Consider the following 27,485-nt stretch of genomic DNA (forward strand, 5'->3'; position numbering starts at 1 on the left):
AAAATCACACTCAAAACAGAGCCAGTTTCCGAGGGACTGCCGAACCATATCCCAATCTATTTTTAAGCATTTCCAGAGGAGATTCCACAGCTTCAATGTGCCATTTGTCATAAAGCATGCACTAAATTTTTCATAATATGTAAGTGGAATTGCCTTTTTACAGCTTATGTCCCACACTTGTCTTTTGTTGCACACCTGTGAAAATATGTGCCCGCTTTCTTTATACATTCCTTCCCACCAGAATCCAAAAATCCCTTCTTGGCTTTACTAAGACTTAACATAGATCTCCAGCCTTTCCTTATACACTATGCAGTCCAGCTCCTTATTAATCTTGAAGACCTGCTACAAAAAGTCAGTGACTTTCTTTCATGATAGCCAACATGACATATAATATATGTAAGATGGGTCATTTTACCTCAAAACATTCAGAAAACCAATATAATTTGAGAGGGTTTTCAATAAACAAACACTCTCTGTACAATATGGCAACTTCAATATTATTCTTGACCTTTAGCCCATACCAAAGTAGCTATAAATATTTTCATGGCTATTGGGAGAGATCTGATCTGTCTAAACAAAAGTTATGCCTTAGAGGAGGTACGTGGTGGCAGTTTCTTCATAGCTGTGCATTCCTTGATAAATATTCTTTCTACCAGTCCAAGCTATTGGACTCCATATTCTGGAGTGCAGAATATGCTGTAACTTCCAAAAAACAATCTGGAAGAGACACCCAGGATGAATACATACAGTGCGAAAGAAAGTCAGCTTGAAAACTTACCAATGCCAAATCATCTCGACTGCAGTCCAGGGCAGCAATCATCACTTGTTCATAAATTATCCAAACTGGACACAAAGAGACAATAAATGCAGATAACTGGTTTGGATTTTGTTTAAGGTAATAGGAAGCACCTATCATGTAAACAGGAATAATTAATTCTGTCTGTACATTTTTCCCCTTCTACTCTCACAAATTATGGCTGAAACACGAACAAATTAAGAAACTGCTGGAATTAATCAACAACTTATTTAAGCAATTTAGCACTTTTAGTGCCAAAGTACTTTCTTACATCATGAAAGGCAAAAAAGCTCTAATTCTCTATTTTTCCCAACATCATAACTGTCATGTTCTAGACAGATTCCTGTGAGGACTTGCTTCAATTTCTGTCATAATGTTGAACAGAAAAACATGCAAATAATATCTTAGTAACAGTTTCAAATGAAGTTTTCACATTGCAGTCTAAATACTAATATAACAAGCTAACAGTTCTATCAGGTAATTTTTAGGACTGTTTTCACTGCAGCCTACATTTGGGAAAGAAATAAGCTTTTGGAATTCTGGAAGCCTATTAGACTAAGAAAACAATATATATTTCATCAACATCAGTACATACTGGAAGACAATATAAAAGCTATTAACTAAAATACAGACTGAAAAAAGAAAACCTAATCAGACAAGGAAATTTTTTAAATAATAATTGTTTACTTACTGTCATCTCCAAGTTTAGATGCATATTCATTAATTAACTCTTCTCCAACATCCACTATCTGTTCACTGTTTCGGTAGTTTTCTTCCCTCCATTTCCTCATTTTATCACGCATATCTGTGGGCCAAGTGGAGAAAAAAAGTTGAGATTTTAAGACAGTAATGGCATCTGAATGTGCATATGATAGATAAGACAAACATCTGAAGAATGGGATTAAAGAGCAACAGAGCTAAGAAAGTGACTTCTACTAAAATTAAAGAACTACTAGAGAACAGATCTCTGAAACCTTAATACCCAAACTGTGCTCATGCTTTAACATTATCAATTCAACTTCTAAGTTAGCAGTCTCTCAGGACAATAACACATTAAGTAAAAAATTATATACCTGGTTATCCAATAAATAATAAAATTTATCCATTGTTAGGTAAAATAGGCTACAAGATATTTCTCCTGAGTAGTTTCACACATTTACAAACAACACTAAAATTGCATTTTTGCTACAGGTGGATAAATTTTCACTTGAAATTTTAGAAAAAACATTAGAACTTCCACTCTGAAAGGAATCTACACATTCCTAGAGAAAGGACCTCCAATAAAGGTACACATGGATGTGAAGGCTTTCTACACCAGGGAAGTGTCCAAAAGTACAAAAAATATCACTGTTTACCTAGGCAAGGTAGAAATGACAGTTTATTTTATTATTAGGATTTTTGTTTCAAGAGTACATTTAAGATCTCCAAGAGAGCAGGCATATTCATTAAGTCAGGTAAAGAACACTACTTTGCCTGAGCTTCATTTATCCTCTAGACCAGGAAATTGCTAAGAATGAGATTTTATATACACATACATTTATCTAAGTACAGCTATTCTATACACAAGAACAAATTTTGAGAAAACTTCAGGAAAGTAGTTCTCATTACTAGACAGTGGCTTTGCTAATAAGAAGGTACCAGGATTAACTGTTGGTAGTATTTTTTAAAAACTTTATGACAGCTGAAAAAACAAATAACAGCGATAGATCTAAACTCTGTCAGTTTTTTCTTGCACTTCAAAACACAGAGCTAACATAAATGACAGTTAAAAATTAAGCACTGAAAGTTGTTCCATCTACCTGAAGTGATCTCGGATCGCTCATAAGACTCTTATTGTGCTACATTTTGTGTTTTGAAATTCAACCAAAACCACCCCAGGGTTACATTTCATATGCATGGGCAAAGTTAAATAGTTCTAGACATACGATGGTCCCTGGAAATTCAACGTTAGACGGCAAGAATGTGAGTGAACACAAACATTCACAAAAGCTGACAAGCTAAACGCCTAAAAATAAATAAGCTGTCTGATTTCCACCCACTCATTTACTTGGAAATTATCAATGCCTTCATTCCAGTGCGATTCCAAATGGAATAGTGTCTAAATTCTGTATTAACAGAAGGTACATCTACCATTCATCACACAAGTACATTGACAGCAGTGGAAAAAAACCTCTAGGACAAAGAATACAACATCAGCTGATGAATGAAACATTTATTAATTTTTGAAATACTGAATTTTATGTAAAAGGTAGAAGAAAGAAAACACTAAGAACAGCAGTAAAATTATAAAAGTCTTTTTACAATGTTGTCAAACAATGAATTTTTTACTAAGAAATCTATCAAAAGAGTCAGACAATATTAACTCGAGTCTTGGAGACATAATACAAGGCTGGGGAGACACAATGAGGGATTTCAGAAGAAAAAAAACAAATAAGGTAAAGAAATGTCTACATTTTAATTAAAACTTCTGTCACCTATAGGCTGGTGCTGAGCAATCGATACATTTGTTTTAGACTTGGGTTTTTTCTAAATTGGCTCTTATAGCAGGTGTAAATCAAAATGTTACAAGGTCTAAGGCACAGAGGCCCTTGGGACATTGTTTGCTGTTGCCTAAAACCCTACAAGAAGCCTACCGCAAGCCAGGAGACACAACCTGTGTTTCATTTTTGTGTCCAGTAAGGTGTCAGTACATTTGGCCGGAGCAACCAGGTATGAAACAATGCTCCTATAATTACCTACACTTCCACTGATGAATTGGATCATAGTTTTCAAGTCCTTGATATCTAAAAGCACCTAATTAAATGAAGGAAATCACCACTTTGGGGCAGACAGAAATTGCAAACTCAAGAATATCACCTTGGCGTATTGCTGCCACCACGGCAGTCACTCAGGGACCCCTCAGGCATTTTATTTCCAGAGCTCATTTGTATACTGATTCTCTGTTACAGACAGCAAATCTTCACCCACAGCCCACCTCTGTGCACTCTCATCTGGCAGGTGCAGGCTGAGGCACAGGTGTCATGCTGGGTGCTGCAGATGCTGCCTCTAACCCTGGCAACTGCTGTCAAAAGGGCTTCAATTACAAAAAAAACCCCAACATCTCACCTTTGCCTGCTGTAATCCCATAAATCCATATATAAAACCCAGAGTAAACTGATCTGACCCTTTGATTACACCTGAAAATTAGGAATAGCTAAAAGAAAGCAAAGACAGCACAGAACACAACAAAACTACATCAGGAACAGTTAACTGCAAATAGATTATTACAGAGATGAAATGTTAGACTGTTTCCTATTTCCTAGAGACTTGCCATACAAAATGAATATGAATTCGTTTTCTAAGTCACAGAAAGGGATTTTGTCACCTAACATTAAAGACAGAAGTGCTGGGTTTTTTAATTCATTTGGAATTTTCCCTTTTTGTATATAACGTTTTCCCAGATACACATTTGCAAGAAAATACACACACTGGTAAGCATGATCTTATAAAGCATTTGACGGTATTTTCAAAAGTGACAAAGAGTTCCTTGAAAAAAGTCTCATATGAACATGGTAATGAAAACTTTTAAAGTGTCGCTATTGAAGGAGTGCCATTTTTAATACAGAAAATAGCAGTACTAATTTAATGTTACAGAGAACTTAAGCAAGAGGCATTCAGAGCTAATAAAAATCTAAAAAAATACTTCTTCACTTTTTCAATTTCTATCAAAAGAAAGCTAGTTTAAAGAATATGCCATTCCTTTCTCTTTTTCATTTTGATAACCACTTAAGAGAATTATTGACTGAAACAAGAGTTGCCGTGACAGCACTCAACGATCCCCACAAAGCTCAGCAGTGACAGCTGAAAGGTACTGCTTCCCTTCAGCAGGGTGTGATGTGTTTAACACCATTATGCTGCTGTGCAAGGTTAAGAAAAGAAAACCTGGCTCATTCTGTCCAATTCTGACAATATGTCAGATGCATTTTCTGTGAAAGTTAATTGTTATTTTAATAGTTCTTGAACTACTGCCTGTTTGCAGATTGTGCTAATTTTACACTTGTGTACTCCAAAATCTGCTCCTAAAATGAAGGTGTTTGCTTTTTTAATATTTCCATTCATGGGACAAATTCATCTTTAATGTATCACTGAAAATATGATAAATATTTATTCTATGAAGTTCTACATAGCTTAAGAAAGTCCTAGTAAAAGGCTACACATCACCAGGTACCAAGTGATGTGCAAACCTACTACACCACACTCCTTGGCTACACCCACAGTTTTTGGCTTCAGGTTTCTAATTCTTTTATTCATGAAGGAACCAGGAAATATGCCATTTTCTCTAGAATTAGAACCAGCATTAAATAAAAAAAAGGGGAGCAACAAATCACCTTTGTCTCAAGTAAATAAGCTTTACTGTAAAATATATGTTACATAACAACATATAAGCTTCTCTTGCAATACCACAGCACTCTGTGGTATTGGATCATCTAAGTCCATTGATCAAGACCATGAAGTTAAACAAGATGTTTTCCTTCTACACAGATTTCCAAATATTCTTTAAAGCTTGAGATACAGCAACAAAGTAATGAAAGAAAAAATAAAAACCACAGCTCACACACTGGAAAACACAGTTATTTTCAGTTATCTTTCTTAATCACCTGTACCATGCCATGTACCTAAAAAAATTAACCATGGTTAAACTCCTACCTCTTTCTCAAAGAACCTGAGTGAAAAGCAAAGCAAAGTATAAGCTATTTCATTTGTTACATGTTATTCTTCTTTCCTAACCTTGAATCACAGATGCATCTTTAACTACTATATAAGTTTAAAATGTCTTATTCAAAAAGGCCTGGGTATATAAAGGATATATGAAACATATACCTAATTTCACATAAATTAGGCATTTTAGAGAGATTCAAAATGAGCTACATAAAATTCCTAGAACTGTGTTCTTTGCTAGGAACTAGGTCACAACACTGCTGGGATCACCTCACCCATGAAAAGCTATGTTGCACCAGGATCTCTTAAAGCTCACACAGAGAAAAGAGAAAAGCTATCTTTTTTAAGAAGAGTCCTTGCATGGTCTGTTGCAGGACTCCTTTTTCACTTTACTTTTCATCTCTTGCAATAGAGAAAAAATTATACAGAATTTTTCAAATGTGTGCTTCCAAAGTGAACACAGTCCCTTGTACCAACACACACCAGCCTTACATTTGGATGAACACTTGAAGAGACTGAGAAGTTGATATGATAAAACTCATAAGCTGGTCCTCTGAAACTTCTCATTCAACCCCATCCATACACGAAACTCTACAGCTAGCGCAATGCCACAAATGTCAATCGGAATTCCTGCAAACAAAATGTGGAGGTTATTTCTAAGACTAGGAAGCTCAACTCAGTATGAATTAGCCAAATCCAGAAGCATTAAGCTTGAATATCCTACACCTGGCCTCTCTGTTAAGAGTATAAACATACACTCTGCAACACCCTGGGCCAAAACAATCTAGGGCTAAATATACACAGACACGTCCATAGTCCATGTTACCCACCCTGTGAAAAAGCTCATTGCTTTCTTCTGTCACTGACAGCCAACAACAACCGAAAAAACCCCACAAAAAACCACAAACAACTAAGTCCCTGCATTTTGTAACAACATCTGCTCAAGAATAATAAAAACTGAAAAATTTTTCAACATAAGGTGGTTTAGGGACACTTCTGTGAAAATCTAACAGTAACACCAGTAATGATCTATATGATCTCCATTCAAGCTGAGCTTTACAAGTACTGTACACTCATTCAAGAGATAAAAAGAATGGTCAATCAATGTTTTCCCAGTGTTCCTCCTGTTAGCTACAAAATCAAACTAAGCATTAATTCATGATTGGGGAATTATTCTGCTGCTCAATAATTTCTTCACAGAGTGGCAGTACGTAAATGAAAACCCAAGATCACACAGCTTCTCTCTGCGTTATCTTCTCTACACTATAATGTCTGCAGTGCATGGTATATAGCTAAAGATTCCCCCTTTATGGCCAAAATTGTTACTATAAACCATTCATTTATTCTTGATAGGAGACTGGAAAGGGCTTGAGTGCTGTCTTGAGCTCACACTTTAATACTGGTTATGGAAAAATAACCACTGAGAATGTCAACTAAAGCTCAGCCAGTATTGCTATACGAAAAATAAATCATCATTATGATCGAACAGACGTGAAAGCTGTAAAGACCCGGAGGGCGGGATTATCAAAAACTTTTGTCACTTAAGACCTTCTTGAAGGTTCCCCATAAATGCTTATGATCGAGTTTTACGAGACTATCAGGAAATTTTCAGTTCACCAAAAGATGAACTATGACGCAAACTGCTGACCCTGCTAAGAGACCATTTTTGCTGGTAAGCGCTGTCCCGGGGGGGGGAAAGCCGGCAAGCGGCGACGCAGCGGCCGCCGCCGTGCCCTGGAGACGGGGGTCGGTCCCGCCGAGCGGAGCCGAGCGGAGGCCGGCCCGCCGCGCAGCGGGGCAGCGCGGGGCGCTCCGGGCCAGGTGCGCGTCACCGTCCGGGGACCTGCGGGCGCCGAGGAGCCGAGCGCAGGTCGCCGCTTTTGCGGCCCGGCTGCCACAGGAGGAGCCGGACGGCCGCCAGAACCGCCGCCCCTCGCTGCTGTTCCCCAGGCCTGGGTACGGCCTCCCGGCGCCGGCCCGAGCCCGCCGCGCTCGGGGAGCGCCGCCCCCTCCCCGCGGCCGGGGGCCGGTGGGGTCGGGCACAGCGCCTGCCCCGAACGGGGACCGCCGGCTGCGCGGCGTTACCTTCCCAAGTCACGTCGTACATCTCCGACACCTTCGCCATCTTGGCGGCCGCGCCGTGACGCAGCGCGGTGACGGCTCCGGCCGTCATTGGCGGGAGGGCGGGAGCGGGGCCGGCCCGGCGGGGCAGAGCCGGCGATGGTGCGCGGCCGCCTGATTCCCGCAGCGCCCGCTCAGCCCGGCCGGGGCCGCGGGGCTGCTTCCGTGCCCTCCCTCACCGTCGCGGCGGCCAGAGAGAGCCTCGCCCCGCTGGAGGGGAGCCCCCGAAGGGCCGGAGCTTCAGGCAGCCGGCGCCTGTCCCGCCGGGCCTTGGCCTCTGTTAGTCCTTGCGTCGGGAGCGCATTGAGGGGGCCACGCGTGACCCCCAGCCCGCGGCGCTCCGTTCCTGTCCCGCCCGCGGGCACCAGGGTCAAAATCTCAGATCCCAAACTGCAGGTGGCACTAAGAGCTGCACGTTAATTTCCTGTGTTACTGTCCTTACAAACTGTCCAGGACCAGTTCGCATGGCATGAGCCATGTCTTGAACACACGCCGGGCGCAGAGGTGCCCGGTGTGGTTTGGGTGCAGCATGAGAACTGCCAGTATTTTTCCTGCCCCTGGCATCCTGCAGAGGGGCATGAACCGTCAAGGGTGAACTGTCGGTTTCTCTTGAGTGGTTTGACACTGGCGCATCGCCAGGCACCCACGAGAGTCGCTCGCTCATCCTCCCTGGCCACAGCTGGGCAGCGGAGAGGGGAAAAAAAATAACAAAAGGTTCATGAGTGAGATAAGGAGCGGGAAGAACACTTCCAAGGCAAAACAGTCTCAGCTTTAAGGTTGTAAAGTGAAGTTTGTTACTAACAGAATCAGAGGAGGATAATGAGAAGTAAAATAAGCCCTTAAACCACCTTTTCCCCCTCAGCCCCTCTCTCCTTCCCACAGACAATGCAGAGAGACAGGGCGTGGGGGTTTGGTAAATGCATCACCGAGATTTTCTTCCCCATGGAGTCACTCCCACGGGAGACAGCTCTCCGTGAAATTCTCCGGCGTGGGTCCACTCCCATACCACACCTGCTGCAAACGCGAGTCCCTCCCACAGGCAGACACTCCCCCCAAAACTGCTGCAGCGTGGGTCGCTCTTCCACGGGGTGCAGTCCTCCAAGGACTCCTGGGAGCAGGGTCCTCTCCACCGGCTCTCCCAGCCCTGGAGAGCAGCCTGGATCACAGCCCCCTCCAAGCATTCACCCGCTCCGGCATGGCACCTCCCCACGGGCTGTGGGTGCATCTCTGCATCCCCGTGGATCCCCACGGGCTGTGGGTGGATCTCTGCATCCCCGTGGATCCCCACGGGCTGTGGGTGGATCTCTGCATCCCCCGTGGATGCCCAAGGGCTGCGGGGGCACAGCTGCTTCACCGTGGTCTGTACCACAGCCTGCAGGGAAATCTCAGCTCCAGTGTCTGGAGCACCTCCTGCCCCTCCTTTTCACTGACCTTGGTGTCTCCTTGTTGTTTTCCTTCACATGTTCTCACCTCCACTTCTTCTCTGACTAGAAGAAAAACCTGACTTGATTTCCTTCTTAAATATGTAATCACAGAGCTGTTATCAGCCTCTCTCGTGGGCCCGGTTTTGGCCAGCAGCATGTCGATCTTCAGAGCCATCAGGGGAAGCTTCCAGCAGCTTCCCACAGGAGCCACCTCTGTGGCCGCCCTGCTACCAAAAACCAGGTGGTGCAAAACCAATAAACTCTTTGTGTGCCTCAGACACCCCACGGGCAGTGAACCAGCACAGTGACAAATTTCTGACCATGGGTTGGAGAAGCCCTGAGGGTATCTACAGACAGGAGTGGGGCCACCGGTGCCCACCTCTGTGTCCTCTCCACTTTTTCCCTTCTGGCATCACAGCTTCTGCTGTGGAGATGAAATGTTTCTTAGTAAATAAGGCTCCTGATTTCAATACTGTATAGTTGGTAAGAAATAGATATAGCTCTGCTGAAGATATTGAGAAAAAAAATAGTGATGGATTTTTAACTTCATGTATACTAAATAAACTGGGTTTTAGAAAATATCACCAGAAACTTAATTGTCTGACATTTAATTCTGACAACATCTTGTATGGGAAATCTCTCAGTCAAAATCAAAATCAATCCCCTAGCTCCATCAACAAATGAACCTTAGTATCAAGAATGCACTCTGTATTTATGTTCCTCCTCTGACTAGAATAAACTACTAATTCTCAATACTATCTACAGTGTAATTACATATCACGACTTTGACAGCTAAAAGGCCTCATGTTGGAATTCAAATGGTGGTCTAGAAAGATGGGGGGTGCCTGATTTATATATTTGTTCTCATAGTATATGAATAGGGAACTGATGTTCTATGTGAAAAGGAGTGAATACAGAATGATTATGATCCAGATGCAAAAAGAATTTAGCACGCACCTGCTCCGCACATTATGGGTAACACTGAAATAGCTGAGGTAAAAAGAAAAGTTGACTTGGAGGGTTCAGTGCTGCTGGAATGCCTAATGTGGGACAGACAGATCTTTTAGGCATATAAATCCAATATTTTGATCCTTTTAAAAGCTTTGTCAGCTATCATCTAATGCTGAAGGAGCTGAAATTTCAGAAATGTGTGTTTGAAACATTTGGGAGGAGTTTGGACTTTTGGTTCTGTGCTTGTGCTCCGTGCTTGTGCACCTGCCCACAACTTTGTCTTGGCAAGAGGCAAGCAATGGTATACCACAGGCACTCAGTCCAGTAACTGTTCCGAGTGATCTCTCTCCTAGCTAGATTTAGACAATTCCCCAGTTATGCAGTCCTTCACCTGAACTGTAAGAGGAGACCAGGCCCTGAAGTTATGCACTGCAAGTGTTGCTTGCTGCCTTTCTTGGACATGGTCTCGAACGACTTGCCTAAAATCACATATGCTGTGTTCTGCCAAGCTCAAAGTTGACCCTTCCATTGCATAGCTCTGCTCTTACTGTGGAGCAGAAAGCCATCCACACTCACCAAGAGATGGGAAATACTGTTATAATATTACATTATGCCAGATACTGTTATAGTTGGAAACAGAAATGGTTTTGGTATTAAGCTTTTTCATCCTGGAAACTAAAACAGTGGTTTTCAAAGCTGTTTTCTTATGCCAAGGAGCTTCATCACTTAATTCAAAGTTTAAAGTGTTTTGTTAATAAAGCTTAAAATGTTCAAAAAGGAATAGTCGTGTGAAATCTCTTTTTGGGATCTGTCATTTTCTGCTCTTCTGTTATTTTCTGCCATTTCTACAGGAACCAAGTAGAAAGGTAGGGATCCCAATTTTACATAATAAGATGTAAATGCACAGGTTGTTTGAGGGCATTATTTTAAAGTGCAGAAAACTCACCACCTACTTTTTGTAGGTACCACAGCTAGATCTACATTTAACCAAACAAAAATGAAAAAAAAATTTTGGTTGTTTTTTTTTTCTCAATTTGCTATTAAAAAAAACTTTCTCTTTATTGTGAAACCAGTCTGTGAGTTCATTAATAATCCAGTCAGAATTGCTGTTCAGACAAGTGATACTTACTAAGCAAGAAAAACAGAATAGTTTGATTTGCAGCTTACCAATGGAAGCAAAGTATGGAAGTCTGTGTCCTGGGCATGAGATATGGGGCATGTAGAGACATTTGGGCTCATCACCTAATAAATAGCATCCATTTTAGTTCAGTAATATTGGGGGATTTGTTTAGTAATCTAACAATGGTGGCATCCCTCAAGTAAGTAGGACATAGGAAAAAACAACTCCAGGACAGCCATGACGCAAGGAAGAATGTGCACAGGTAGGATCCATGTATGTTGTGAATGAATAAAGTGAGAAATTATCCTCTGTATGAATCAATGATTCATTTGCTTGTTAAGATGAAAGGTATGGACAAACTTCATTTTATGTGAGGAGCATTTAAAGATATTAATGTCTTGTTTAGTGATTCTAAAGATCAGTCCCAGAAGTTAAATAAGCGGATGAAAAATATAGAGAATTAAAACAAAACTGAATAATGCAATTGAAGGACTTTGTGCTTTAATGTAGGTGATTTTGAGTCTGATCCTAGTGTCAGCATTCATTTATTAATGTTGGAGTTTCAGATATTTTCATACATCAAATTTAAAACTTACCAAAGTGAAAAAAATGAGGTAAAAAAATAAATTAACACATATGCTTTAAGAGAATTACTACGATGGTTAATATATACAGAACATTTTAAGATACTTTTAGGCTTTATCACAGCATCACCACAGTAAGAAGTGGCAAGTAAAATTTTTTCAGCCATCCTGAAAAATCTGGGGCTTTTTCATATCATTTTGACCAACACAAAATATTATAAATTGAAAAATACATAGGAAAGTGGTATAATTTCTAATTTTTAATCCAGCATTAGTATTTACAGTCAATTTTAAATTAATTCCCTGTTTTGGATTCCTAAGCTAAAGAACAAGAGGAGAGCATAGCCAGAGGAATTTTTTTAACCTTAGGCTATAAATCTTCCCGGCTATTGACAATCACAAATGGAGAACATTTCAGAATCACATCATTCAGTGTGCCATGAGAGAAGGCAAAAAGGAGACAATTTTGGAAAGCTGAAGAAAAGAAATATAAATCAACTTGATGCATTGACAATGTTAGCAATCCTTAGGCAAGTCAAACAACACTTCCTCTGTGGCTTGATACTCTAAACCTTACCCTGAGAGCCTTCTGAGACTGATTCTAAAAGGGCAGAAAGGTGAACAAACACTGCAGATCCAAGTTTCTGATTCCACAGAGTAAGGTAGTGTAAGTTCGTGTTTACTAGCTGAGTCTACAAAAGCTTGAAATTGCTCTCCTAAAGACACCTCTCTGCGCACTTAATTAAGAATTTTTGTGCAGTCTTAACTGTGCCTGTGGGTATTAAAAAAGTTTAAGAATTCTTGAATTGTAATATGTTGCCGAGGCTTAAATTTGGTGCTGGAAGCTGTTTTTCCTTATATCTAAAATGAGCCAATTTGTAGTTAGGAGAAGTCTTTGCCGGGGTCAGGTGGGAGCTGAGGAGGGGACACCAGGCCAGGACAGCCCCCTTTCCCTGCCGGTGGACGCCAGGAATGGGGCGAGCCCCGCTGGGAGATGGCCAGAGCGCGGGCCTGGCACGGAGCGGGGCCTGGCACGGAGCAGTGCGGGCACGGAGCGGGGCCTGGCACGGAGCGGGGCCTGGCACAGAGCAGTGCGGGCACGGAGCGGGGCCTGGCACGGAGCGGGGCCTGGCACGGAGCGGGGCCTGGCACGGAGCAGTGCGGGCACGGAGCGGGGCCGGGAACGGAGCGGGGCCTGGCACGGAGCCGTGCGGGCACGGAGCGGGGCCTGGCACGGAGCAGTGCGGGCACGGAGCGGGGCCTGGCACGGAGCGGGGCCTGGCACGGAGCGGGGCCTGGCACGGAGCAGTGCGGGCACGGAGCGGGGCCTGGCACGGAGCGGGGCCTGGCACGGAGCAGTGCGGGCACGGAGCGGGGCCTGGCACGGAGCAGTCCGGGCACGGAGCGTGGCCTGGCACGGAGCAGTCCGGGCACGGAGCGTGGCCTGGCACGGAGCGTGGCCTGGCACGGAGCAGTGCCGGGCACGGAGCGGGGCCGGGCACGGAGCGGGGCCTGGCACGGAGCAGTGCGGGCACGGAGCAGTCCGGGCACGGAGCGGGGCCTGGAACGGAGCAGTGCGGGCACGGAGCGGGGCCGGGCCCGGAGCAGTCCGGGCACGGAGCAGTCCGGGCACGGAGCGGGGCCGGGCACGGAGCAGTGCGGGCACGGAGCGGGGCCTGGCACGGAGCGGGGCCGGGCACGGAGCAGTGCGGGCACGGAGCGGGGCCGGGCACGGAGCAGTCCGGGCACGGAGCAGTCCGGGCACGGAGCGGGGCCTGGCACGGAGCAGTGCGGGCACGGAGCGCTCTCCGCAGCCGAGTCGGGTGCGGGGCGGAGAGGTCCGGGCACGCTGCAGGCCCTGCTGCCGCCGCCCTCCGCCAAGTTCTCTCCCACCGCCCGGGCCGTGCCCTGCGCTCCTTACGAGGGCTCGGCAGTCCGTGCTTGCAAGCGGCAATGCCCCTCTGAGAGAGGGCAGAGCAGAAGTGTCATTCCTGTGTGGCGGCGGGGACGAGGGCTTCTCTCCTGCACAAGAAAAGAGGACGAGCAGCGGTGGGACCTGGGGACACCTCGCTCCCGGGTCAGCAGACGTGCCAGCTCCCGAGCCACCAGCTGGGAAGAGACAGAGGAGGGCTCGGATCTGGGGGTCTGCAGCTCAGCACGTCCCATGGATTTCCTTCAGGGACGGCGGGGCACAGCAGGCAGCTGTGACGAGGGTCAGATGTTCCGTCCTGCATTCACCTCTACAGCTCCCAGCCCAGTCACTCATCTCCTCATAGCTGCAGTAGTGTGTCATATACATTTGGGATCTTTTTTGACTGACTTGAAATAAATTGTACTGAAGTTAAGTGTATTACAGTACTCTCTCTGGGCTGAAGTCAGCTCTCTGAATGTTTCTTTAACGCCTTCCTGACATCCTGACCATTTAAAAATCTTCTCATTTCTGAACCCTGTATCTGTCTCATAAAGAATTCTGTGCTTTTTTCCGTCCTTATTTATTAACTTTGCTCCCTTTCTCGAGTTCTCTCCTTGTGTTCAGCTACATCTCATTATTTCTGTGGTGTTTCTGAGATGATTTTGTCTGGGCAACCACTGGATTTGGAGAGGAAATGATCTCTTTGTAGGGCAGCATGTTTTTATTCATGGATAAAGTGATTTGTGTTTTTATCCTTAAAAAGAAAGAGGAATCAGTTATTCTACCTGCCAAGGCAAAATGATGGTGACAGTTTGTCACTGTTAGATAATCCATTCTTGCTTCAGCCGAGGCAGGAATGACTTCCATGCTGTTCCTTGAGCAAGGTATCACCTCATACTGAGGAAAATAACCAGATTCTGTATACATGTTTCTCATCTTACAGAGAATCACCGAATCACAGAATGACTAGGTTGGAAGAGACCTTAAAGATCATCAAGCCCAACCCATGCCCCAACACCTCAAGTAAACCATGACACCAAATGCCATATCCAGTCTTATTTTGAACACATTCAGGGATGGTGACTCCAACACCTCCCCAGGCAGGCCATTCCAATATTTTATCACTCTTTCTGTGAAAAACTTCTTCCTAATATCCAACCTGTATTTCCCCTGATGCAGCTTGAGACTGTGTCCTCTCGTTCTGACATTTGTTGCCTGGAGAAAGAGACCAACCTCCACCTGACCGCAATCACCTTCTCAGTATTAGAGATGAGAAATTAAAATACGGAGAGCTCATGTTACTTATCTAAACTCCTAAACCAAAACAAAGGACTTACTCTCCCCATTTATGCATAATCGAAATGTCCAAATAGTCCTTATTCCTGGTTTCAACCATATTGCTATTTAGTATTCACACACTTTTCTTTTACATGCTGCTCACATCATGCACTGCTAGGTCCTGCTGCAGTTTGGGTAAGTTTGTGAGGTGTCTAATTTCAACACTGATTTTTTTTTTTCTAGGTATTCCAGCCCTTCTCCTGCCTTGACTTCTTAGAAACTTAGTGGCAATATACATATCACTATTTGTCATTTAATCCCTCATTTTCCTTACAAAGTGTTGAAAGCTGCTTGGCCAACCTTTATGAGCTTCCACACTGCCAGCTAGCTGCTGTTTTACCAGTCCAACCAGTTGCTCTCATACTCAAGTCACACGTTAGAAAAGTAGAGTCTGTGTCCAAAGAGTGGGGTGTGTCTGAGGGAGCTGCAGTGAGCACAGTCATTGCAGTAGTAAAGTGCACCAGTATTAATAGCAGCTGCCTCAGCTGGTTTTTTATTATACCAGAGCCACGAGCACAACACACATATGAAACCGTTTAGCTGGGAAACAAATGAAATTCATTAAAGGGCCAAGAATGTCTTCACTATTTAACTTGCTACAAAGTCCTGAATATGGATGCTTGCTCTTTCTATCAATGCTAATCTACTCTTTGCTTCATTCAGTTCTTCAGCTTGGGGCTTCTTTGTGGAGGCAGAAACAGAAGAAGAGCAGTAGTAGAACATGGACACTGCAATAGCAGGTATCCCTCAGCAAGTACAAACCTATATGCTCTGAGCCTGCTCCATGAGATGGCCTAGAGAGTTTCTCCACAGATGCTTTTTGTAGTACAGCCTAAGTTGCACCCACTGCTACTAGGAAGTCTCAAATTTGCCCTCTGTGCTTGATCTTGGAAGAAAAATTTTGGAGGGGAGGAAGTTTTCTTGTGGATTAATAATGGAAACATGATTTTGACTCTACTGGGGTGTCATTAGCTTTGATTTGGAATAGAAACTTTAGTAAATTGTTTACACATCTCCCCCACCTTGCTACATTCTTGGCAGTGTAGCTGCCAAATGACAGAAATTATATTTTAGAACCACAAGCAGAAAATGCCTTATAATAGTCAAAACTGTGATTCTAATTATCGTGACTAGAGCTGTTACATAAGATTTTAAAAGAATATGCAATACATCATTACAATCTGCATGAGTGAGTGTTAATGGACTGCAGCTCCAGAAAAAAGTTAATCAAAACAAGGCTGTGATTTTGCCTGCAAATAAAATTACTCCATCCATGGAAACTGTTCCTGTTAAAAGTCAGCAGCAGAAAGGTTCCTCTCACTTTGCTTTAAATCATACAGTCTAGAGGTCTAAATGCAAGCTATTTATCTCAGGTTCAGTTTATACTCAGAGAAGCAAATCATGCATTTGTGGGGTACGTCTCATCCTATAAAAGGTGTCCAAGGCACAAGCTGAATCACAACCAAATGCAACTCTGTCTTTCTATTAACTGTGAAGGGAATTGAGGAGAATAATTCATTTGCAGATGTCTTCATTGACAATGTCTGTGTTTAGTTAGATGAAGTATCTCTAGAGGGGTATATTCTGTCCTTTCTTAAGCCTTCCTACAGCCACTGAAAATGAGACTGAAGAAACTGCTTTTAGGAGATGTCTCAGGGAATAGGCTATTAAAGTTCTCAACACAAAGCTCCTGAGCATCTTCTTTCTTCACACTGGTGTTCTTCTTTTCTCAAGCTATTATAAAGAAGTTTCTCAAGCTATTATAAAGTGCCAGTTTTTATTTAGTGGTGAGTTAAAGAAATTATCCTGCCCCTTAGTTTGTGTCTATCTTCTGCGGTCACCAGACTTGAAAAAGAGTGTCCTTGAAGAAAGTTTTTCACTGGCATGAAGACCCACCATGCTTTTCCTGTCAGGAACCTCTGAAATATATACATCCTGAACAAGATGTTCAGCTTAAAAGAAAGCTATGGAGCTCTAATTAGTGAAAGAGATCTTTTGTATCAGTCATAACCATGTTCTATTTGCAGAAAAATTGCAACCCACCATGTTAAAAAAAAAGATGGTGAAGGTAATTAGGTGTTGTAATAGACTGCTTGGGCAAATTATGGAATCTTTGTCAGTGAAGGGTATTAAGAACAGACAAAATAGGAGTGATGAGGATCTTATGTTTCTATGACTGCCTATATTACTTGACTGAAAAGACAATAACTTACCTTCTAATATGACGACAGTTGCTTTGCCTTTCACTGTTCACCTCTGCTTTACCAATCTTGGGAACTTGTAGTCTTGATAGAACCATAAAATGCAAACTATAGCTTTATAATACTCAAGACAAGGATACAAGAGGAAATGAGGAGACACTGTATGTAGTCAATTGAAAACAAAACACTGAATGAACTATTTTATTTCACACTGAAAGCACATGGGGGCTGGTGGGGGTGAGTTGGTTGCTGCTCAATAGGAATATGGTAGTGCTGCTGCAGATGGCTGGAGGATGAACCCTGAGGGTCATTCCGTGGGTGCTGAAGAAGCTCGGCAGCTGCCAGGCCATGGCTTCCTCTTCTTCTTACACACTTGTTCATGGGAGAAAAGATGGGAAGGGAAAGTAGAAAGCAAAGGGAAAAGATCGTAGAGGGCATCATTCCTAGGGGACCATACTTATGCCATATGTAATATTAGGCAGCAAGACAGGTGTGAAGCGTTGCCTACCTTGTCCAACTGTCATCCTGAGAACACAGGTATCCTCAGGTGTGCTGGTACAACTGCTCTCTGGTTCTCAACCAGTCAATACAGACAGGTGAAAATTAACCCTAAATTAAAAAAGGAGGATCGTTTCCTTCAGCTCAGGGATGGCACTCCAGTCTCACAGTTAAGTTGAAGGAGCAATACACTATGGCTACAGATAGGAGAAAATAGCTAAGGATTTTTTTACACGTGGAATGGTGAATCTCTGTTGTAGTGGAACTGCTGCTGGATAATGTGACTATTCTTCTCATGAAATTTAATTTTATACACACTTCACTTTTGGAATTATTCTGCATTTTTGTTTTGTTGAACCTCATTTGTTGTTATTTTAGCATTTAAAAGAAAGCATTTGTTTATTTTTGGCACAGCTGACTGTGGGCTTGTTTAGCTTTCTTTATCACATATTTTGCCAGTTTAATAAAACTCAGTGTTTGTTGAACAGTTTATTGCTGTAAATGCAATTGCAATGAAACAGAAAGCCTCAAGGCATTACTAAGTATTGCAAACCACCAAGCAATATATACAAGCCTTAGAAAAAGTGTTCCATGATCTCAAAATTGGAGGCAGAAAAAGCTTCAATTAAACCAATACTTAATTCAGCAGAAAAATCAATGTTTTATACAGTACCAGATTTAGAATTTTTTCAGGGATAACATCTGTCCTACAGATCAGCATCTTCTTCAGTGCAGTATTGCTGCAGTAGGAGCACTTCCAGTTTGCAGAATAGCACAAGTTAGCAGGTGACTTCTTGAAAGGATAACTATGTGTGGCATGAATGTGAGCACATACATACTCTTGAGTGCCATATGGGCTATATTTATTTGGTGTATATATGCAGAGGAGAAAGAAGTATATGTGTTACATTTCATATAGCAAAACAGGTGGTGTTTCTTTTTGTAAAACACTTTTTGTCCTTCTCATGCTTTTCTGTGAAGGCAGAAAAAGTAAGCAGGAAAAAAATGTGAAGAATTTCAATAACAAAAGGTGCTATAAAAATGCTATTGACCATAAAGTGGTCAAAATAATTGTAATTATATTACACACAGTGAAGTTCCAGTGTGACTTCCCTAATTTCCCTAGTCTCTTGAACTGGGACCTCCACTGCTTTTGGGAGTCCTTTCCAGATTTTCAGATCAGCTAATGAGTTCATCAGTATTCAGGTATTATTGTGATAATAAACAAAATTACCTCCAGTTTCTCATATGTTGTAAATAGGTAAAGCAGATCATCATCATCATATGTATAGTATTTATAATATGGGCATTTGAGTGACTCTGGAAACCATGCCTTCTTGCCTCCAGCTTTTCTAGTGAATTATCCACCACCATTCTGCAACTGTTACAAGATGTAATAGTGTGCACTGGGTGGATGCACTTTGTGCATAATTGGCTTCTTAAGTCCTGGCAGTAGAAGCTAGATGGAATTCCTCAAAATAACAGGAGGCACCTGCACCCTATTGAGAATGTTATTAGTGGGAGAGAATAAAGATCTCAGCTTGTCCAAGGGTCTGTGTGTCTTATCTGCTCCAAACACAGATGTTGCATATTTTGCCAGTGCCTCCCAGGCTGATGCTCATAAGCTTTCTCCCTGGTCCTCAGGGCTCTTAAGGAACCTCTTATGGCTCACTTACACACTGAGTTCCTTGGTGAAAGGACAAATAATGAGTATATTTGTGCCATCTATTGCCTTACTGCAGTTTGTAAGCCCCATTCTCTGTAAGCCAGACTCTAGTACTTACCACACAGAGGTTGAAAACTTTTAAACAAACATCATAAATCTGTACTAAAACATGCAAGGGATTTTCAAGAACACATGATAGTCTTGACTGGCTTTTAGAGTATGATCTTTTTTTTGCATAAGCTCTTTAATTTGTGTGCTTCAATAACAGAGGAGTGATGGGTGTACTTTTCAGGTTGACTAAGGGATAGGAGATCATCTTGAACAATGGATTTTCCAAATGTCTCCCGTTTTGTCACTGTGCTGCAAATCTTCTGGCCTGATCATCTTGGAAAATTCATCAAAGTCATACAGCTCTCTGATCATCTTTCTGCCTAACAAACATTTAGTCCACATTCTAAGAAATTATTCTGATGGATCTGTGGTGGTTGCTTCATGCCACATGACTAGGTTTTTTACAGCATTTCTGTGACTATTTTCTTTAAGTTTATACAATCATTTCACATCTATTGTAACAGGAACATTGTCATGGCACTCCTAAAGTGATTAATGGGTTGGGGACATTTTGAAGTACCACAGGGATCCTTTTGCCTGCTGGCCTACCCTTCTGAGGCTTGAAACTCACACTGTACTCCTCTTTGACTTCTATCCTTCTGCCATCTGCCATTGCACATTTAATCATTTTTAACAAGGACTCCTCTGTTGGGCAGATGTGCCTTCTCTTAGCCTGGATCTGAAGTTCCACTTTTTCCTCTTTCAGCTTTCTGAGTACTACTGTGCCTTTTGTTCTTTCTGATGATCTCCTAAATAGCCTGATGATTTCTACTCAAGATGTAACCATTGACTATGCCCACTATATTTCTTCTGTACTTCTTGATACAGAATCTCCTTTTTCTTCCACCTTTTGTTTCATTTGCTCATGTAATGCCTTACACAGTCACAGATCAATCTTTTGGGTCTTCTCATAAGCTCATATCTGCAAACATGATTTGTCCTCTCCTCTTCCACTGCATGCCTCTCTTGACTTCATTATAGACTCCAGACATATTTCTGGATATTCTCTTCCTTGGGGCTTATCAGATGACTGAGTATGGTGCAAACTTCTGTTGAATGCTCAGTTGTTACATTCAACCCACCACTATATTATGCAGATAATCCTTTTTCTCTGTAATTTTCTAGATCTCTTCCACATCTCTAGCAGCTCATGTCTCCTCTGTCTTACAAGTAAAAAACCCATCACAGCAACCACAAAAACCAGACCCAGTGCAACCTTTCCCTCTTTCTGTCGTCTTCCTGCGGTTGTCCTTAATTAAAGGAATCAGGTATTGACAATTTTGAAGTTTCCTCACTTCAAAATAAATGTTTCACTATGTAAATGAAATATTTGACAATGCAAATCTAAAAGTTGCAGAGCTTTGCTTCTACAAAAACATTACCAGTGATAATCATACTGGGTGAGGATGAAACTGGACAACTGGTAACCTGAATTTCATGCCTGTTCTATGATGAGACACTGTTATTAAAAGACTTTCATCTGTCTAGGTCCACTGAAGTTTCCAACAGAGAGTTTTCCTGCATTAAATCCTGAGGGCAGTTAATGAATCCCCTATGCCCCTATGGAGGTGATCCTATAAGCATCTCAAATGTGGCCTGACTAGCTTCTTCATTGCTTGCCTTGTGTGCACAGCCAGGAATCAAATCTGCCTTCTTTATTCTTCACACTGTGCCTTAAGTAGTCCCACTTTATAGCAGCCAAGTTTCAATAATAGTAAATTGTATGAAGTGCTGATATAATGCATTTAATGTATACTACTTTGGAAGCTACTTTTAAAAGGATGCATATTATTACATTTTCTGTAGAGGCTGGTAAGCATGAGAAAGTTTTCCCTAGATTCTGTAACAAGCTACTTTCTATTGTGAAATATATCTGCAAGCCCTTCTTTGGTCTTTTTTCACATCTCACTAGTTTTTTGTAAAGGCCAGTAGCACACTGTTAAAGTGAATATTATGCCTTTCCAAAACCACATAAGCATACATCTAACTCCCTTGGAAATCCAACAGCATAGTCTAACCAGATATTTTCACACACCCACTACTTTCGTTTTGTGTCCTAAGTAATAAAAAATAATTACATTAATATCACTGTGAGAAGAGCAAGCAAATATATGACCAAGACCTAACTAGGTTTTAATGGGATTGTGCTGGAAGTATGAGTTTAAAATGCATTAGTTTTCCTTTAAAGCCAAGGATTAATTATATATCTATTTTTAACTGAGTATTTCCTGAGCATTTCTTTTTTTATTACTCATTTGCGATTCTGTGGAACCCCTGTTTTTGGAAAAGGCAGCAGTGAATATAAAAATGGATAATGTGCCCTTCAAGGTCAGTAAGTAGAAGACTGGTGTAGGGTCTGTAAAAATTAACACCTTTGAAGGCCACAAAAATAAATGTATCTGGTGATTTAAAAAATTTCTGCTCCACTCAAATTTTAATCTCTTCAGATGATTGTGAGTGGCTATGCATCCAGACTTATCAGGGAATCCAAAATCTTCTCTAAAATACGCAGCTTCGCATTACTTTTCTTGGCCCCGGTCAGCTCTCGAGCGCCCGGCTTGGGTGTCTCAGCTTTTCGTTGGGGCTGGGGCTCACCGCAGTTCCCGGGCGCTTTTGCTGCCGCGCTCCGGGGTGGGCTGCTGGCCGCGCTTCGCCGTCAGTGAGAGGGAAGAAACAAAGAGGCAGGGAATTCGTCCAAATCCGTCCGCGTGGCAGCTGGATGAGCTGTGGTGGAAAAGCTGCAGCCGCTCCCAGCTTTTCACGGACGCAAATGGCCTTGAGCATGCCGAGGAGTGGGATGATATAGGGGAGGGACAGGATGGATGGGGAGTCCTCCCGCCCAATGGATACAAACATCGTGGTGATGACGTGTACTACAGCAACCAATGGGAACACGGCAGGGGCGGACACGGGGCTTTGGGGCGAGTGGGACAGTGAGAACAGGGAGACGGGCACAGAAACCGCAGGCATAGAGGAAAACCCGGGAGATGCACGAGAGTACAGAGAACTGGAAAAATAACAAAGAAAAAACCCATAATTTGAACCCAAACCCAGGATGCAACAAAAATAATCAACTGCCTTTTGTCTAACGGTAACTTTCCTAAAAAATACCAAAGAATAAGGGAAGTTATAATCCCAAGATGCACTCCAGACCTCACTCAAACACAGCTTGACATCAGCAGCCCTTTCTTGCAGTAACTTGCTTATCTTAGAGGTTCTGAAGGCAAGTCACAGAGGGAAGCTTTGACTGGGAAGGAAGACAACTTATGTGCTGAAATTGCTTTCTGTGGGAACCCAAAGAAACTGTGCATATGTCTTTAGACTAGTTCTGCAGACAAGAGGGAAAATGGTGAATATATACATTTTAACAGCCTCTGTCTTGTGTAAGAAATCATACTGCGTCATTTACACTGATAACATCTCATGAAGAACTAGCATCATAGAAACATAAGGGAGAGCTAATGGCTAGATCAGCTTTGAGTGTAGTAACAACCATCTGGATGCTATGAGGTAAGTCTCCATGATGCTCCTACAGTGGAGCTGCCTCTAGTGAATGAATCCCAGGACCCAAATGCCACTGTGAGAGCTTTCTGGTGAAAGACCCCTTGTAGTGAGAATTAAGAGGGTTATTGAAACTTCATGTACTTCTCTAGTAGTACAAAAAAGCCTATGGCTGTGGGTGATGCTATTCATACTGTCATATGCTGACATTCTTAGTGGGTGAAAGAGCTGCATTTACCCTGGGTCAGGTCTCAGAGGCTGTGGTCTGATGGGGTCACAGATGGTGGCCGCATCCAAAGAGCAATGGTCTCTGGCCTATGCCTCCTCCTGAATTACATCTAGGAATTACTTGGGAAATTGCCAGCTAGCCTTGGAACAGCCATCACAGGGACTCTCCTGGCAATTTACCGGTGGAGGCAGTTAATTTCCTGGGAAACATTTGATTTACTAACCTAGATGCAGTCACTGAATATCCTTTAGAAGAGCCAATAAGACTGCCAGCAAATATGAATTGAGGGATTTGGCAGAGATCAAAGGAATGGAACTCAGATACTGACCTGTGAATGGCAGAGGATTTATGGCATCCTGGCTTTTAGATTATAATGTGTATTTTCACTGCATTGGTTTTTTTTGAGTATTCATTTTTTTTCTGCCTGCACGAGCCTATTATAAAAGAAAATTCTTCACTCTCATTAAATGTTTTTTCACTACATGACTGATCCTACAAGTATTATTTCCAGAGTATGTTTATGCTTAATGGGAAGAAAAGTAGGAAAATATGTTTAGGGGAGTGAATTTGCTATGCTTGCACTCTCAGTTTTCCTAGACGCATCAAGGAGAGCTTTGATTGCAAAAGACAAGCAGAATCTGGACCAGTGCATGTGCAACAAATTACTTAGTCAGCAGCACTTTTCTTGTCAGATAGATGTCTGCTAAAAATAATAGTTGTTACTGTCTTCCCCTCAACTGCACAGTAGTTCTACAGTGAGTACCAGAGATGCATTATTAGAGCAGTCAAATGTTTCGGCCACAACATTCTTCTCAAAGGTATCACTACTTGAAACTCCAGGGACATTGAGTGGAAAGGAAAAAAAAATTTACTCCCCTTCATGAACTACAAGCTATTTCTGAACTAAAAATCTGAAAATGTTGACAAAAAAGTAGCTACTGTGAATCTCATCAAATATTAAGTGTTGTCACTGGATCACTGCTGGGACAATGAGTTCAGTTTATCACTAAAATATATTTTACTTCTGAAAATCAGAGTGAGATAGAAAGTTCTAATTAGAGGGAATTTATCATTAGATTCACTATCATCTTTCATTTACTCAGTATTTACCTAGCTTTACATTTACTGACAGTTTAGGTAAAATGTTTTGTGATTTCATGACAAACTGGTAAGTAAGATCTCACAAAGTAGTTGATGTTCACCAGTGTATTGAAGAGATCCAAAAGTAATGTATTGGATTTATTTGGTTCTGGACTTGATCTGGACTTGATCCTACTCAATCCAATTTAATTTTTATTTCTATAAATTGCTGGAGTTTGCAACACATTGCAGTATATATGTGAGTCAATATGCTAATACTGCCCAAGTGTTATATTAAGTCATGTGGGTCTATATAGTGTGCACATTTTATGTCTCAGACAATTTCCATTCCATACTTTTGTTATGAAGAGAGAGCATGGTCTACTTCCAACACAAATAGTTTCCTAGGTGATCCTATGGGTCACACCATGTTCTGCTGTGATTCTTATGCATAGAGCACAGTTTGTGTACTAATAAAATAATTGAAAGTTATATTTAGGCGTTTGCAGGAAGTTCAAGTGAAGGGGTCAAACCTATATTAAAGGTGTGCAATGTTTAGATATAATGTGTGTTTTAATGTCTCGATTCTTCCTGCTACTAAGCAAGACAATTAACATTTACATAATTGCAAAAATTAAGTTATATTTGACTTCCTTAGAAATTACAGCTTATGGTACTACAGGTGGTTTGTAACTCTTGGTTTGTAATTTATGTGGATTTCCTACTTGTAGTTTTACATATAGTTAATGATATGAGTTCTTAGCAAACATAACTGAAATTTATACTGTAGGTCAAACCAAATACGCATAGATATTCTACCAGTGCCTTCTTACTGTTCTCATTTTCCATCTTTATTCAATAACACAAATGCCTTTTGTTTCTGCAGGAAAGGATCTGCTCCAAATCCTGATGTCTCATGGATGCCAAAAGAAGTTGTACCTCAATGTCTGTAATAATTCTAAGCAAAATTCTTAGGATTTGTGCCATACATACTTTAATTTTACTTTCCTCTCTTCAGACTGTTAAAATGTCCTCATTTTTTTTCCTTCCCTGGTTGAGAAGCATCACATTTTACTTTTCTGTAGGTGAAAAAATGTTGTGTTGAAGTAATTTTAAGCAGAGAAAAAGAGCCCTTTTGTTCTGTTAGGAAGTTCTAACTGAACCTCTTTAGTCACAGCTATGAGAAAACTTGGCTGAAGTTTGAAAACTGAGATGCCACTGCTAAGTTGACTAGACGGCTATAATGGTTACATTTGACTGAAAAAACACTTCTGAAAATACTCACTGGACATCTGTCAAGAAGCAGCTCCTCACTCATAATCTCACATAGGAAATGGGAAGGACATTATTTATCTGCTGAGTTTGATAAAGCCAAGTGAGTTTGAAAAAGTGATTGCATAAAGAAGACTGCAAGTGCCTTGTTGCTGTTCAGAACACAGTTCTCCCCAAAACTGTTGTCTTATCCCGAGGGTGGGAGGGGAAACCCCTGTGTGAGCTAAGTGCAGTTAGTCAGATGTTAGACTACTCAGTATGCATTTAAAAGGTCAGTATGCAGAAGAAGCAGTCTGGTTAGAATATTTCCTTGGACTCATTCTGCCTGTGCACTCTGTGAAGTAGTGTATGCAGGACACAGGGAAACAAACACATCCCACAAAATCTACACTGCAGAGGGCAGGGAATGGGCATGTCTTGTTTGCAGGTGCAGTTGCTCCATATTTGCAATGCACTTTGAAATACTTCCCTCGTAGGGAACAAATTTACTTGATTTTATGTGTGTATATGACATCTTTTCATTTCATTTTGAACCCTAAAGGCCACTAATTTACCACAGAAATTCAGTATCCCAATAACTTTGTGTATGTAACAGTTCCAGTTCCCAAAATTAACTAGCCAGTGCAACCAGTAGCCAGCCAAAGACACTGTCACAGGTACAATTCAGCTGGAAGACTTTACCCAGAGCTTTGAAAATCATATAGAGCTGTACCAATCTATTTTATAATGAAGAGTTTGTAAAAAATCTTTGGCCCGTGAAATGCAAAGGTTTCATATGTTATTTTCACTGCTATTTTATGTTATTTTCATTGGAAATTACTATAAACTTGTGACTTCCCTGTGCTTGATGTACATGTGGTTAGCTAAACACAGCAGCCTATCAAAGGAAAAAGGACCACTGTAGTCAGGGCAGCATTGACCATTTTCTAGATGGAGGCAAAGCTCAATCACTGGGAAACCACAAAGGTAAATCTTCCTTGCGTTCCACAGCTGTAGTTCTGCAGGAAATGAGTACATCTTGTGGGTACTACGAGTTATAAAGATAAACTTGGACAACCACAAAAAAGCATTAATAATGAAAGGCAGCCTGACTCGTGTTTCGTTTTCCCTTTTGAAGGTACACAGCTCACTGTCTGTGTCAGTGTTATGTAACCACAAATTGCCTTCTCGTCTTCTGCAAGCTGCATTGCTGTCAAACAACAGTGATGACCCAGCCACACTGTCTAAAGATGTCAGGGGAAGAGAAAAACCAGACTACTACAAATGACACAGTGAATACTCCTTTCCTGTTACAAATTCCACATTAAATCTAAGTAATTATTTGGCTGCAGTGATACTTAGTCCACAGGACAATGCGTTTACAGGCATTTAGGAACAGCAGTTTACAATAACGCTTGCATATGGGTTTGATATCTTGTGTTGTTAAAACAAATCAGCAAGTCTAGACTGTAATTTGCTGAAGCAATTTATGGTTATTTCATGGGTTTTTTTCTCTAAGTAGAGGTGAATACATTTGACTGTCTTAAGAGGAAGGATGGTAATGCACATTCTTTTGATTTTAACTGTAAGACTGATGTGAAACAGAAGTATTAACATCCTGATTTTCATACCACATCAAAAACTGATCTAAACTATTAGTGTTTTATTCCACTATGATATTCAAATATTTTGGGAACTCCTGATTAATCATGAAAAAACATTACTGCAGCCATTTCTTCACAAATTAGTAAACTGAGACTCTCAATACAGCAAGTCAATAGCACAGCAGGGAGCAAGGACCCATGTGGGAAATCCTCAGCTGCCTTAAATTCTTACTGAAGTCATCAAAGTGTAACAGCTGCCAGTAGTTGAAGGTTCCCCTTAGCTTTTCACTCCTAGGCTCCTGCTCCACTAGCAAGGCAAAACAAATGCTTTTTGTATTTCTGAAAACATTGCTTTATGCCAGACATGACAGTACTTTTCTTCTAGGCGAGCAAGTATTTG

General features: G+C 41.8%; 1 protein-coding gene across 2 annotated transcripts in view; it reads right to left on the reverse strand.

Annotated features, from left to right (window-relative positions):
• Positions 1 to 7,737, reverse strand: part of EMC2 (ER membrane protein complex subunit 2) — a 36,326-nt gene extending 28,589 nt beyond the window's left edge. For both annotated transcript variants that reach the window (XM_068182956.1, XM_068182955.1), the window contains exons 1-3: positions 7,580 to 7,737; positions 1,488 to 1,601; positions 779 to 843 (exon numbers count right to left, since the gene is read on the reverse strand). In XM_068182956.1, the coding sequence (XP_068039057.1) occupies positions 779 to 843; positions 1,488 to 1,601; positions 7,580 to 7,667 (267 nt within the window). In that variant the 5' untranslated portion in view covers positions 7,668 to 7,737. The remainder of the gene's footprint in view (positions 1 to 778; positions 844 to 1,487; positions 1,602 to 7,579) is intronic.
• Between the last annotated feature and the right edge of the window lie 19,748 nt (positions 7,738 to 27,485).

This window comes from Anomalospiza imberbis, chromosome 1 (genome assembly GCF_031753505.1).
Source record: "Anomalospiza imberbis isolate Cuckoo-Finch-1a 21T00152 chromosome 1, ASM3175350v1, whole genome shotgun sequence".
NCBI classification, from domain to species: Eukaryota; Metazoa; Chordata; class Aves; order Passeriformes; family Viduidae; genus Anomalospiza; species Anomalospiza imberbis.